This window comes from Drosophila montana, unplaced genomic scaffold, assembly GCF_035044405.1.
Source record: "Drosophila montana isolate Dmon_TW-CO22-7 unplaced genomic scaffold, ASM3504440v1 contig_3216_1, whole genome shotgun sequence".
NCBI lineage: Eukaryota > Metazoa > Arthropoda > Insecta > Diptera > Drosophilidae > Drosophila > Drosophila montana.
This window is the reverse complement of record NW_026998096.1, coordinates 1,488,452-1,503,087: the sequence shown is the minus strand read 5'-3', so window position 1 is coordinate 1,503,087 and position 14,636 is coordinate 1,488,452. Positions and strand designations below refer to the sequence as shown.

The window sequence follows — 14,636 nt, the reverse complement described above, 5'->3', positions numbered from 1 at the left end:
ACGTTTTTTCTAAAATTCGGGGTTCGGTTGGAAAATCCAAACTTTTTTAATATTTTTTTTGAATATCTCTGGTAAATATTGCCAGATTTTGAAATGTTATACCTTTTTGAATTCGTAGGGATCCCTGCTATCAACTGGCAACATTTCAAAAATCGATGGGTTAAAAAAAATGGTTGTCCAAAAACCGATTTGTTTGTAGAGTCTTCCTTTTTGGACGATTAGTTGGAATATCTCGGCCAAATAATGTCCGATTTGGGAATTTTATACCATTTTGGACTCGTAAGGATAAGTACTATCGATTGACAAGGGGTTACATCACGTTTTCTCTAAATCGGGTTCGGATGGAAAATAAAAACTTTTTGATGATTTTTTTTGAATATCTCAGGTAAATATTTTTTAACAAAAAGCTTTAAATAACTTCTTATTTTGGAACGCTGTTAACTTTTTTATTGTTCGGGAACACTATTATTGATTTATTCAATTAAAACCATAATCGAGGGATAATATCAAAATGTCGTTTCCGCCATTGACCATCGCGAGGCAATATTGTTTTATAACGACAGAATTTCGACCGGTCATATGACGTTCAGAAATGAAATTATTCCTTGCGGAGATATTTCGCTTTTCAGATCGGCCAAATAACGTCAGCAAAATTATGTCGGTACTCTATACAGATCTAGTATCTTTCCCTAATTGACTTAAGCAACCCCCCCTCCTTCCTCCCTTTCCATTACTAAAAATCAATTGAAACTTGCCTCTAATTTAAACCACAATTTCAATGATATTGCTTTTGTGTATATATGCGAATCTTTTAAAGCACAATAAAATCTACTGCAGACAATTTCACAAAGATTGGTTAAGGAACACTGAAGTTATTAAAGAACACGAGTGTATTGGCAAACCACGTGGCATAAAGTGCAAAGCCCAAGAATTTCTGTATAATGTGCACATATACATGCATATTCGTAATGTCAGCTAAATGTCAGCTAATTAAAAAATAAATATATCTAGATTTTACAAAATACTTTTTGAAATAAGTGAAGGTATTCGTATGTGATGTTTATGACAAGTTTTTTCTTCAATACACAAATGTACGGAAAATGAATATATATCGAAGTTTTTATAATTTCAAAATTACAAAGAATTATCTTTTCTTATTATAGTTAATTGGTTTGAGTTAAAGCAAAGATTGTGTTTTCTGATTATTTTTTTATCTAAATATACCCAAAGTTACATTAGTTTAGTTGAATTACCTTTTAAAATCTTGCAAATGTAATCTCACTAAATTTTTTCCAGCGATTTGAGTACATTTTTAGTTACTCTAAATGAACGGTTCTCATTTTTAGTAAGTTTGTCGGGATTTTTATGTTTCTTCAGCTGTTGTTTGTCAAGTAACACCATTGCTAGTATTAGTTTCTGTCGACATCTTCGATGTCATCTTCTTGCCATTGGGCGAACTAAAAGCTAACCATTTCCACGAAAATCCTCCCAGCGGCAACCAAAACGAACTCAAAGAGGAAGGCAACGGCGACGGTTGCAAACAGTTGATTGGCATGGCAAACAGCGTACGGGCAGCGGCGAGGGGCCCAGTCCACAGTCGACGGTTAGGCCATGCCCATGTCGGACAGTGTAAACATACTTAAGAGAAACGAAAACACGAATTACACCGCTTTTTAACCTGGCCAGACGAGGGCACAGCCATCATGCAATCTAAACAAGACAGCCTAGCTTATCGCAATATGCAAATGCGGTCTTCTATGGGCAAATAGACTGGTACGAGCCGTCAGGCTATAGGTAGGCAGCGTCAGGGGCAATGTAAGGTGAGAAACGAAAGACTTGAAACACAAACTCGAACTTAAACTTGAACTTGGGCAAACACATTGCTCTTTAGTGGATATTCCCGAAGGCAGCATCAGCATCAGCTCGGACATGTAATTGCTGTCGGCCTGCTGCAAAGAATACTTGCATGTCCTTTTTGTTCTCGCTATCTGGGTGCCTGATTGCCTGCCTACTAGGACGAACGCATGTACGTTTCCGTGTGTTTGGTTTATGAGTTTACAACCTCAGCCTAATTGAGGCGGGGAAATTCGCTTAGGCTATCCATAAACTCGAATTGTTTGCCAACACAAGCAGAAAGGATTCATCATAAAACGGCACAAAACGCTCCTACAATACGGTGTGGTAAATATTTAGGGCAAGGTCGCGACAGAATAGATTGAGGTTGAGTTTCCAAGTAAAATCCGCCACGAGACCGAACTCGAGACCAAGCCTTTTCTTCCCAAGAACTGGTATCGTCGGTTTATTAATGAAAATGCGACAGCCTTGTGTTCATTTATAAACATTCAGGAGCTCCGAAATGAGATACGCATTAACTGCATACTCGATTTAACAGATTCAATTTGCTCGGGAATCTTTCAGATTCATTTCGTCTTGCTATCTATGCCTTTAGATGTGATAAGCTTACAGCACTTTTTCCCATTTGATTTCTTTTTATTTAGTTTCATAGTTTGTTGATTCTTCTCATTTACTCGCCTTTATTGCCATGTTGTAGGCCTGTAGCCACAGCCGTGGCTTTGTTTGCCTTTCAGCGCCACAGACTGATCAACATTTTCCCCAATCCCCCAGCCCAACTGTGGCGGTCCATTGACACGCGGCGGTGACTTGAGAAAGAGGAATGCATAGATCGAAACGTTTGACCAGCAGCTGAAAAGGCGCGTGATCTTCAAAAAACACGAACAAGCTATAAATAATTTTAAAAAGAGAAACAATAGCAACACCAATCAGTATCTCATAGAAACAACAGTGTGCAATATAAATTTCTTTCCATCACTCGAAGTCCCTTGCTTAGAACTAATCCTCATTAAACTATTTTTTCGTACTACTTATATTTGTTTAATATTTATGATCAATTTATATAAATTAAATGGATCTACTAAAATAATATGCCTTTTTGCACACAAATATATAATTAATCACTCGCTTAAGCATTAGCTATCGAATTGTATAAAAATGCTAAATCATTGTTAATATATAAATATATATACATGGAATCGTGGCCAACCAACATATTAACAGTTCATAGCTTTCACTTCAAATAGATTTTTTTTAGCTTTACAATACATAACATGTGATCTATGTGAAGAGTTCCCCAGCTTATCTAGTTTATCTCAAAGAATGTGAGTTCGTTACTTGGAAATTGATTTAAATTACATTGAACTGAATTTTAAAAATGTTTACATCGCAGTGAAATGGAATCGAATGCGCCGATTCTGACGGTATGTTAACCCCACCGTTCAGCTCCGCCCTGAATTTTGGCCAATATATACATATACATATGCGCATGTATACTTATATAAATTGACGTTTGCGGTTAAATGTTTACAACTCGAAATTCAGCTGAAAACTTAACAAAAAATAAAGTGTGTAGAGAAAAATGCTATGAACGGCAAACCAGTTTTAGGTACAGGCGAGACGACCCAGGCCAACAACAAACAAGCATCGTGGAAAAAATACAAAGTTTTAATTGGTTGCACAAACAAAAGTACAAAACGAGCGTCTAAACAAATCGAAGTCACTCAGTCGGCGGTCAAAGTAACGAACACTAACTTTAACCGGGCTCTGTGAGTTGGGTGGATGAATATCAGTTTATTTCGTCATTTGTTAAAACACCTTGCACTTAATAACTGGCGCATGTAAAGCTCGCTGAGAGACAAGGCGAGAGACTCTCGATTCTCAGGACTTAACTCAACTCTAGACGGCTGTAGGTCACCCAGCGATCACGATTGAGCAAATCGAACGAGCGCCTGCTCATGCTCATGAATGATTGACAAAATCGGAAACCTGAAATGAGGCTTCTACCTGCTGCCGGCGGGTCCAAAGCGATGGCGGCCTGTAAGATCGAGAGAGAGGTAAGTTGTTATCGTCCGCTTACCTGTTAGAAGGTGTGGCTAAACGAATTGCGATCAGCGGCGTTGGTGATTGATCCCAAGTGCGAGCGAGACCACAATACTTTAGCAGTCGTCGGCAATGGCTAAGAAAGAGTTGAATCAGCCATTGAGCCAAACGTGTAAACAAGATGGCATGGGCGCAACAACTCGGCCAAAGAGAAATAGAGGTAACATCGCACAGCGACTACTAAAAAGCAAGCACGGCTTGTGATGGTTGAAAAAATTAGCACCGACCGTCAATCATTAGCTAGGGAACGGTGGCAACGCAAACAACGCACTCAACGGCGGCCGAAAACTGACGACGGCAACTCGAAAAGTCTAAAAAAAAAATCGGAGCAATCGTTGAGAGCAATTCCACTTCCTTCTGGGACCTGCTTAATCGGTATCGGTGAACTTACAGTGAAGTGTGGACGAATAAAACTTAATCAAAGAAAATAACTAATATAGTGATTGTGTTCGGTGTGTGACTTAGTGCGTGATCCAAAAATCTTAGCAAATTAATTCTCATCTGAATTATCCCAAGGATTACAAGAAGTAGCATCCCCGGTGCGAACCGGAACATACATTTTTGGAATTAAGTAAGTTTTTTTAATAAGCTTAAAAATTTACATTATTTGACTGAAAATATCAAATTTCCTTATTAAAATTAGATGCGCAATTTATATACCTTTCAGATAATAGCTTTAGTTAACTATACCATGAACTTAACCTAGTCTATGCAATCTGCTACTACATATCTATCTAGTTACTATAAAAAAGAATTCAGTCATAAATAAGTTAATGGTAATATGTCAAAAGATATTATTCCTTCGGTTAATTACCAATGTGAGTGAAATATATAGGGACCGGGTATTGAGTGTCAGATATATATATATACTAATTCCTTACTATCTAATATCCGACACTTAATAAATATAGTTTGTCAGTAATTTCTGGCTACCTAAATGGAAGATAAATCAATCAATTGAAAAGATGCAATATTGTAACAAATCAACTACTTGAACATAATGAAATAACTTTATTAAAATTAAGACCGCAAAATGAACTTTTATTCACGACCTTCAAGCTTATAACTATATAAACTGCGTAATACAGCTAAAGTTTTTAATTCGTAGGGGCTGACAAAAAACATTTAGCCAGCCATACTGCGTACAAAAGTCCCAGTAAATATGTAACACTTCATAGCATTCTTAGAGGCAACGTATCGTTTAACACTTTTAAAATAAAATAATAAAAACAAAAGGCTTTTTCCACAAAGCTATTTATATAATGTGTTAAAAGGTTATTAGCGAACCCATTATATGTACCTCTATATGATTACGCCCCAAATAATGCCCCAAATAAATTTAATTTCGAATTTGTTTTATATTTAGGTAGAAAAATAGTTAACCACGGAGTGTCGGTATAATTAAAGCCATTGCAGACATATCAGACATACCAGCGTCCTTTTTGGGTATAGATTTTTAGAAGAAAACCTAATTGACATTTATCTCGGTGTCTCTTTCGCACATGGTTCGTTACAACATTTGTAGCTCTATAAAATTATTGCCCAATGGCATTAGAGATTAAGGGTGCTTTTTTCGATAGGAGATATCTTGTAACGAGATCCGAATTGCCGTGATGCACTTATATTTGCTTCCTAGCTGTCCTATTCCAGTCTAACAAAAAGTCAGATATAACTCTTCCGGTCATAAATAAAACGAGTTATCCTTTGATGTTTATCAAGATTGAAATTATAAATCGTCTGATATGGAATAAAATTGTTTATACAAAAACTCAGTTGCTTATGATATTTTTATCCTCAGATATTGATCTTAAAATGCGATCATCATTAAGATTCCTGTCAAATTTGTCGAGTCCATTTCTAAAACTGTGTTGACAATTTTTCACCTACCGCGGCCAGAAGGTCCTATTACATTATCTGATATCTACATGAGAATATTTGAAGGAAGGTCTTTTAACAATATTGTCGAAAAATTCAGACAAACGGATATGCGAAAGCCCAATATAGTCATTTTACTTTATGAACAGAGTATAAAACGAACCTGTCATTAATATTTCTGACTTATTTTCATAAGCCTGTTAGTTTTATGCTCAAAGCCATATTTATTGTTATTTGACTGTGCTTTTATTGTTTTGGGCGGCAATGCGAATTTCTTTATGCAAATTTTCAATTGACAAGCCTACTTAAATAAACGTGTGAAAATCAAACATTAAGCCAAACACTATTCCAAGCTCCGAAATTCACAAAACACAAAATTTGACACCCAAAACTCATTCAACACTTCCCAAATGAAACCAACAAGTGACAATAACTCATCTTAATGATCCTAATAATAACTCTAATAATATAAAACAGCAGCGCCAGCGGCCCACGCGACTCTGTTAGGGGCTGGAGGCGCAGCTGTGGACTGGCCAAATGTTCACACGCAAATTAGGAGGGACATAAGAATTTGCTTGTGCCGACACGACCGCAGGCATTTTAATCGGCCCGACAACAACAATAGCAGAAGCCCACACAGGCCAGTTGAGCTATGCTAACCAATTACGAAGCATGTGAAAATTATCCTATTAAATACAAATCAAAAGAACCAAGGAAATTCCACCCCCGCTATGGTTGTTGTCGGGCCACGTTCCCCGTTCCCCAAGCCCCAACCCCGTACCCGTGGTGTTCAGCTTCCGAGTTTAGTACTTGACAAATGCTTACTAATTAATTACAGTTTGTACAATATTTTAGTATGCGTCTCATAAAGTGCGTTTATCAACGTTGTTGCCCAAGCGAAAAGTGTGCAGAAAACAAAAGTGTGATAATATCTTTAACAGCCACGCCCACCCAACTTTAAAAGGAATTGACCTAGTGATTCTCTCGCCTTAAGCCGGGCGACCACCTGCATGTGACGTTGCAAAGTGGACCTGCTATACAGCCAGAGGCTAAATTAAAATTTTGGTTTATTTTTCTGTAAAATGAAGTGTGAAATTTAGCGAATCCGTTTAATCGCAACCGATAAGCGCCAAATGGGTGCAACTGCCACTGTTCATGCCACCCGTCAGCAGCGTTGGGTCTGAGGGTATCCTTAACAGGTGCAAGGTGCAACTTGTTAAACATATCAAAGTTATCTTCGAGGTGTCATGGACTAATTGTCCTGGCAAACAAATGTCAGATGATATCAGATGCACGTTGTGTTTCTTTACTTGTCCAACAATTCATATTCGAAATGTTTTTGCGCAAAATAATTTTTTAAGCCAATAATCCTTTATTATTGTTCAGTATGTTGAAAGGATTTTGTTGAAATTTTAGGAGCATGAGTTTCGTTTGAAATATCGATCAAAACAAAATAGTAAAAACTCTGTGATTTAGACATTGTCTGCAGCAAAAAGAAGAATCTTTTTAAGGTTTAGAGGCAGCTTTACAACTGGATGACAAATTAAAGAAGCAGACAGATGGGCAGACAGAAAAGCTTGGCCATATTAATTTCAAGGAGATAAGTACAGCTTGCAGAATGGTTTTAATCCATAATACCACAAAAGTTTCCATACATTAATGAAATATTTATAGATACAAAAAAAATATGCAAGTAGCGATTTCTTGAAGCTAAATTCAAAAAATACCTTAGCATAGATGTAAAGCTCATCTACGAGCATTTGAATCTACAAAGCATCTACAAATATGTTTTAAATGGCAAAATAAAATTTGTACCAAAAATATTTGAACATAAATAATTACTAACACGCAGATTCAAGCCTTTTGCTATGAGTAGAGGATGTATACATTTACACTTGCATGTGTGTGTGTATGTATGTATGTATGTATGTGCAGAGGGTATACGAAATGGTCTGAGTAAACATCAAAGTCACGAAATCATTCAAAAATCAACATCGCAAAGTAGATGGAGAAAAAGTCCAACCAAAAGCGTCATGGCAGCCATCAAATGGTAAAGTTAAAGTACATAGACAAACACACACAGTCGCACACACAAACACACACGCCCAAACACATACAGGAACACACATATTGTCGTTCACAGACACGTGTTCAGACAGTGTACAAAAACGGCTTTTCATTAGGCCCTGAGTTGGAACGGTGCGAACTGATGTGGAATACAACCCAAATCTCGTACATATGTATGTATGCTAGCCATATATATACTAGGGGCTAAACACAAATGCATTAAACAACTATTAATATTAAATTAAATGTTTTAAAATTAAGTGTGGTTAAATTTAAACCAGTGAAATAACGTTGAGCACTCTAGAGCTTATTTACAATTTAACATTGGTGTGGCGAAATCTCTGTTGGAAAAATCTGCTAAGTATATTACAATCTGAAAAACCTCTCATAACATGACACCCCCTATATCATTAGCTGATTTAAAAACATTTTTGGATATTCCTTCGATTGGGCCACATTTTAGGCCAATGAAGGTCGTAGACAATTAAAAATAAATAAATAAAGCATAATAAATCAAAATCAACCTGAATGAAAAACAGTTAAGTCAAGCCAGTTTGGGATAAGATTGAGAAACAATGCATTCCTAGCCAAACCCCAAAAAAATATATTCCAAAGATCTGAAGTTGGCCCATAAATCCTAAATCCTAAATCCTAGCTAAGGCATTGGGGTTGGAGTTCAGCTGCTGCCAGTTGCCCCAACGTCGGCATTCCACCTCCAATTTCGTAGCTCAATAAAAACAAACAAAACAATTAATACATTTTGTTAATTTATGATTACAAAACATTGCGAGAAACACTTTCAGTGCCAGGCCAGAATTTAGACATCACCAAGCAGATTTTAAGCGCATTTCTTTTTTTTGCCGCCGCGTTTACAATCCGAGTACTGTCCCGGGCCTTAGCCATACGAACGGAATAGGCAGCGGCTCTGGCTGCGGAGCCGGAGTAAACAGAGGTGTTTGTTACTGTTGCCACGGCCATAAATAAAAAGGGTGCCCGCTGTTTATGGCCAAACAGCATCCACGTCTGCGTCCGAGGTTCGAGCTCCGAGACCTGAGCATGAGTCGGAGTCTGAGTTTGAGTTTGAATTGGAGTCTCAGACCTGGGCAAGGCATAGCTAAAGTGTGCAATATAATTAAAAGCCGACAACAGACATGGCCCGGTCATTCTTCTGATGCGCCCGGGACAGTGCTGTAAATGTATAAAGTGCTGGGATGAGCCGTCGGTCGGGCAGGCCAACTGTCTTTGATGTAATTCCAATGACACAGCGTCAACAATCGAATAGCTCAGATTCTAAAGTTAAATTTTGAGTAACTGCTTCGAGTGCAATCCACAATATTAATATACCAATAACTGTCCACAATATTGTTAGATAAATCGTCTTTCTGATTATAATAATAACCGGTCAAACGACAGCAAAAGATTATTATGCTAGTACAGCTCGACAACATAAACATAATCGTATCAAAATAAATTTCAAATTGAAATATCTTTCACGAAGCTTCGTTTCATCTGCAAAAAATAATTAATTATAAAAAAACAATAATAAACGTATACAAATATAATGTTAAATATATTTGTATCTAGGTAATCTGATTTTAATTATAATTGGTCAAACTACTTAGCTGCATAAAACTCTGCTCTTTATTCAACTTGCTAATATAACTATAAATTAAACAAAATCATATTTGAAAAAGTTTTTTTTTCTGAAAAAAATGCAAAAAAACGCAAATAGTTAATTATTTTTATCAAGGTAATCTGATTTTAATTATAAGCGGTTAAACAATTTAGCTGCAAACAAAAAAAACTTCAGCTTTCAGATTGAAGGAAGCATTTTTCTCAAAAAAACGTAAAATAAATTTGCAATTTAAATATTTGTATGAATTGTCTTTTAAGAAAATTTAAATTTAAATTACGTATAAAAAAATAATACAAACTCATTTGTATAGGTAACAAAACATTCTTTAAAAAATCAACTGCGTAACAATTGCTTTAAAAATATATCCTAGACATGTGTCTTTTTCCAATAGTATTATAATATTGACAAGAAGTGAACAATTTTAAGCTGGTTGAATCGCATTTATATAATTATGGATTGTCATAGTAACTTTCGGATTAAGATTGAGATCTTGAAAATCGTATCACATATATAAAATATACATATAAAATAAATGTTAAAAGCTAAAAACGCAGTATATATAAACTCGGCGCTCCAAAACAACATTCGGTTTCTGTCGATTTTTTAAGGAAATTGACTTTTATGAAGGTTTTTGCTAACTTCCTCTCGTTATCTTTTTGCAGTTGACATGACCACATCGCATATCCTGTCCGCCGTGGATCCCACAACCGGCCTTAATGGAAATGTGGCGGCCGGTGGTAACGGTGGCGCTGGCGCTGGCGGCGACTCCCCCTCTCCACATCACGCAGCCCACAATGGACATGGGCACGGACATGGAATGGGTGTTGTCGGTGGTGCTGTTGCGTTGGGCTCAGCGGGTGGAGGCGGTGGTCATCGCATTGTCGGTGGCGCTGGCAGCCCCAATGAACTGGATCGCAATCTGCGCGTCTCGCTTGATGACCGAGAGCTGTGGCTACGCTTTCAGAATCTTACCAACGAGATGATCGTCACCAAGAATGGCAGGTGAGTTGAGATCTTACCTATTGCGCGGCCCTTCTTCTGGCAGTGCAACGTGTTAAATGGAAGTTAACGTGGCCAGCAGCGTCGACTTTGGTTTTGCGGTGCATTTTGTTTTCCTATGCAAATTGGCAATGAGTTTTTTGCGCATTTGTTTTTGCTGCAATGATTTTTCATGTGGGGCTGTTTGCACCTTATAATGAAGCGTTAACGTTTCTATAGCTCCGCTTATACAAATGCACATACATTAATACACACACACACACACACGCATATACAATATGTACATACATTTGTTTATAAGTATTTATTTACATGCGAGCGTTCGTGAAAATAACTAAAAAATATTTACCAATGTACTAGAGCATGTATATATTTATATAAACTAAACATATATATATATATATATAAGTATATAAATATATATAAGTGTGTCTGTGTCTGTGTCTGTTCGTATGCAAAACGCGCTTAGAACTTGGACTCAACCGCCCCGGTCTCTGGTCTCCGGTCCCGGACAGGTGCTAATTAACGCGGCCCGGCAACAGCCGCCATCTTGTACTAATTGTTGTGGAACAGTGCGCGGATGGCGCGTTTCAATATTTGTCCGAAACTGACACCGGCACCGACGACACAGAGGCCGACGGGGCGTTGAAGCCAGAGATGCAAGCCCATCCAAATGGCAGCAGTACAGGTATCCATAGAGCCACGCAGCAACGGCGAAATGATGAAATGAAAACTCTCTGGCATTCAGCTGTCTATTTGTCGAATAGAATATTCATTGCGTACAAATGCAATATAACTGTGTGTGTAGCGCACCCATTTTAATTGCGATCCTCTACATTGTTTTGCAGGAGAATGTTTCCGGTTGTGAAAATCAGCGCCTCCGGCTTGGATCCGGCTGCCATGTATACGGTTCTACTGGAATTCGTGCAGGTCGACACCCATCGCTGGAAGTACGTCAACGGCGAATGGGTATGTGCATGAAACTAGTATTTGGAAAACATCTAAGCAAAACAGAACGCCTTTAAGCTAGGCAGCTCGTTTATAAAGTAATAAGTGCCTTGATAATAATTACTACATAATTATATAAAGTCCGCAGGCATGGCCCTCCCGTGTGCCTGGCCCATTGTGTTTTTCTTTTCGCTTTTCCAGCCAGGTCTCGCCCGCGGTAAAATTAAAAGTTACATTAAGCCTCCTTTTTAAAATGAGCTTGATGTCGATGGCAGCAAAACAAAAGGCTTTCATCTATTTTTTTTTGTCCTTTACAAAATCAGTGGGACACGCACCAATTAACTTGCGGTGAAGATTTTATAAAATAATTATAAAGTTTAATGCAACAGTTTTCTGTGAATATTCCTTGTTGTGTAATCTAGATTAATTGAGCAATTTTAAGCCAATGGGATACACATATAATATTTTTCACCCACACAACCGCCATTTGCACTTACGGATTAGGCTGTGCGTTAATCACCAATAATTTATTAGGGACAAACAGCTTACGCGACTGAAGAAGTTATTCAATCATGTAGAGTCAATAATATCACAAGTGTTGCGTTTCTATTTGATTACTGGTCAATCGTGCCATTTACCTAGATATACACATTATATATTCGACTCTATTCAACTTCCTGATTTTTATCAACATTTATTTAAACAACATTCTGTTTTTGTTTCTAACAGGTGCCCGGTGGAAAGGCTGAGGTACCACCCTCGAATCCCATATATGTACATCCCGAGTCACCTAATTTCGGAGCCCATTGGATGAAGGAGCCGATTTCATTTGCCAAAGTCAAGTTGACAAACAAAACCAACGGCAACGGACAGGTCAGTCAGAAACACAGTTTTTGGACTTCGTAATGCCTTACTCTATGTAACTACTTTTGTTACAGATAATGCTGAACTCATTGCACAAGTACGAGCCCCGGGTGCACCTGGTTCGCGTGGGCTCTGAGCAGCGTCACGTGGTCACCTACCCGTTTCCAGAGACTCAGTTCATTGCGGTGACTGCATACCAAAACGAGGAGGTCACTTCACTAAAAATCAAGTACAATCCGTTCGCGAAGGCCTTTCTAGATGCTAAGGAGCGTCCAGACACGCTCTATCCTCACGACACCCACTACGGATGGCTAATACCTCCGCCCACCCACTACGCCAGTGCTGCTGCAGTTCAAGCACCGCCACCACCGCTGCCCATGGCACAGACGCATGCCCTAGTGGCAACTTCTTCAGCCGCCTCCTCGGCTTCCGTGTCGGCCAGCTGCGATCGCTATGGTCGCGCTCTACCCACACGCAGCTCAGCGCCTAATCGTACGACGCCCTACAGCAGGCCTCGCGTTGTCTCGGGCTCCGGTTCCAATGGCAGCGCGGGCAATGCCTCCTCTTCCTCGCCGCAGCCTCCGTCTGCGCCTCAGACACCAACCAGTCTGCAATCGTCAATCGGCTCGGTCAGCACCAGCACCGGAACAAACACAAGCGCCAGTGTAGGCAGCAGTGGTGCCAGTGGCTGCTTCACCAGTTCCTACTCGCAGTCGGGCTTTGTGCCAGTGGAAGCTAGCTCAACGGCATCGGTGTTCTCATATCCTAGTAGCTGGCAGGGCAACAGCAATTACTGGAGTCCAACGAGTGTGCCCGGTCCCATGCCCATGAACGTGTGCAGCAGCCGCAACATATGTATGTGTTTCGCATTCAAATCGATATTACCTTCATCACTTATATCGTTAATCATTGCCATTTTAGCAACGCATAATTCACCCTCGCCCACGAATGGTTCGCCGAGCTACACGACGCCATCGCCAGGCTATACCATACACCACCTGACGCCGCATAGTCACCAGTACAACATGGCCCAGACGGATCTCTATGCGAGTGGAGCGGCTTCCTCGAGCTCGCCGCAAACCTATGGAGCACCCACACACCAGGTGTATCATCCGACGCCAACCTCTCCCACCCACCAGCTGTACACGAACGTGCTGAACGCACCCTCTGCGCTGAGCTATCCGGCTAGCGGCTGGCACAACAGCTCCGGCGCCGAGTACGGGCTCTACCAAAATGCGGCTGCGGCCTATTACCAGCCGGAGTATATACCACTAGAGATAGGGTAAGTGATTGGGCAGCCAGTTGAACCGCGAACTCTACACCTATATCGCTAAAGTAGCTATCAATGATTCCACTCTCGAATCGCGATATATGTTATAGCTATGCCACCCATCCGCTGGAGCCCGTGGACGTTACGAAGACGCTTGATGAATCACAGTCCGCCATGTACAAGCCAACCGAAGAGCAGAGCTCCGTCATCACTCTGGAGTGCGCCAGTGCCAGTGCCAGTCTGAAGACCGCCCACAATCACAACGACATCAAGCTAGAATCCCTAGAGCACAACATGGATCGGAACGCAGTTCCAACCGCAACTGTGCCCAGCGCTGTGCCTACGGGAATGCCCACATCCGTGGTCACCGCTGTTAGTGCTGACACTTGGACACCGCTTACACCACCTCAAAGCACTCTGCAGTGATGGTCAGCTAGTTAAAAGAACAAAAAAAACAAATTAACAATACATACAGCCATCGCACCGCCCCAGCCTTTAGACGCATGTCTCCTAAGTTAATTGGATGAATCGAATAATTGAGTTAAATTTTAAGACCTTCACTAGTACCACAGCATGCAAAGTACACTGTAGCAAATATTTTCCTAAACTATTATATATATATATACCTACATACTTATAACATGACTTTCTATAAAGTTTCTATTGTATTACATTAAAATATGCCTGCTATTATCAAAGTCTATAATTAAATGCAAACACATCATCTAGAATTCGTTAAATAAACGTCGAATTTCCATACGATCCATTGAATGTTGTTTGAAGAAACTAGACTTAAGCGGAAAAACGGCGGAATTACTTATTTGTTTACTATCCGATCAGATTGAATGGAAGTGCGGGGATTATCATGGATTATCAATGGAAGTGCGGGGATCACAACATGGGATTAAAATGGATAAAAAGGGTTGATTGCAATTTTTATTTCTTAATTCGATGGATTTCAAACTCATTTTGACATTTGTATGTAGAATTAATTTAAGTAGTCACGTCAAGTCAAATTACTTG

General features: G+C 39.4%; 1 protein-coding gene across 2 annotated transcripts; it reads left to right on the top strand.

Moving 5' to 3' along the window:
- Window positions 1-3,233: 3,233 nt before the first annotated feature.
- byn (brachyenteron) lies at window positions 3,234-14,104 on the top strand. Of its 2 annotated transcripts, none has more exons than XM_064688880.1 (7): window positions 3,234-4,525; window positions 10,195-10,534; window positions 11,380-11,500; window positions 12,209-12,352; window positions 12,418-13,198; window positions 13,265-13,625; window positions 13,724-14,104. In XM_064688880.1, exons 2-7 carry the CDS (start codon window positions 10,200-10,202, stop codon window positions 14,037-14,039), a joined length of 2,058 nt encoding a protein of 685 aa, XP_064544950.1. In that variant the 5' UTR covers window positions 3,234-4,525; window positions 10,195-10,199; the 3' UTR covers window positions 14,040-14,104. The 2 variants fall into 2 exon arrangements, with proteins under 2 accessions (XP_064544950.1, XP_064544951.1); XM_064688881.1 differs by having other exon boundaries at window positions 13,683-13,867.
- Window positions 14,105-14,636: the final 532 nt, after the last annotated feature.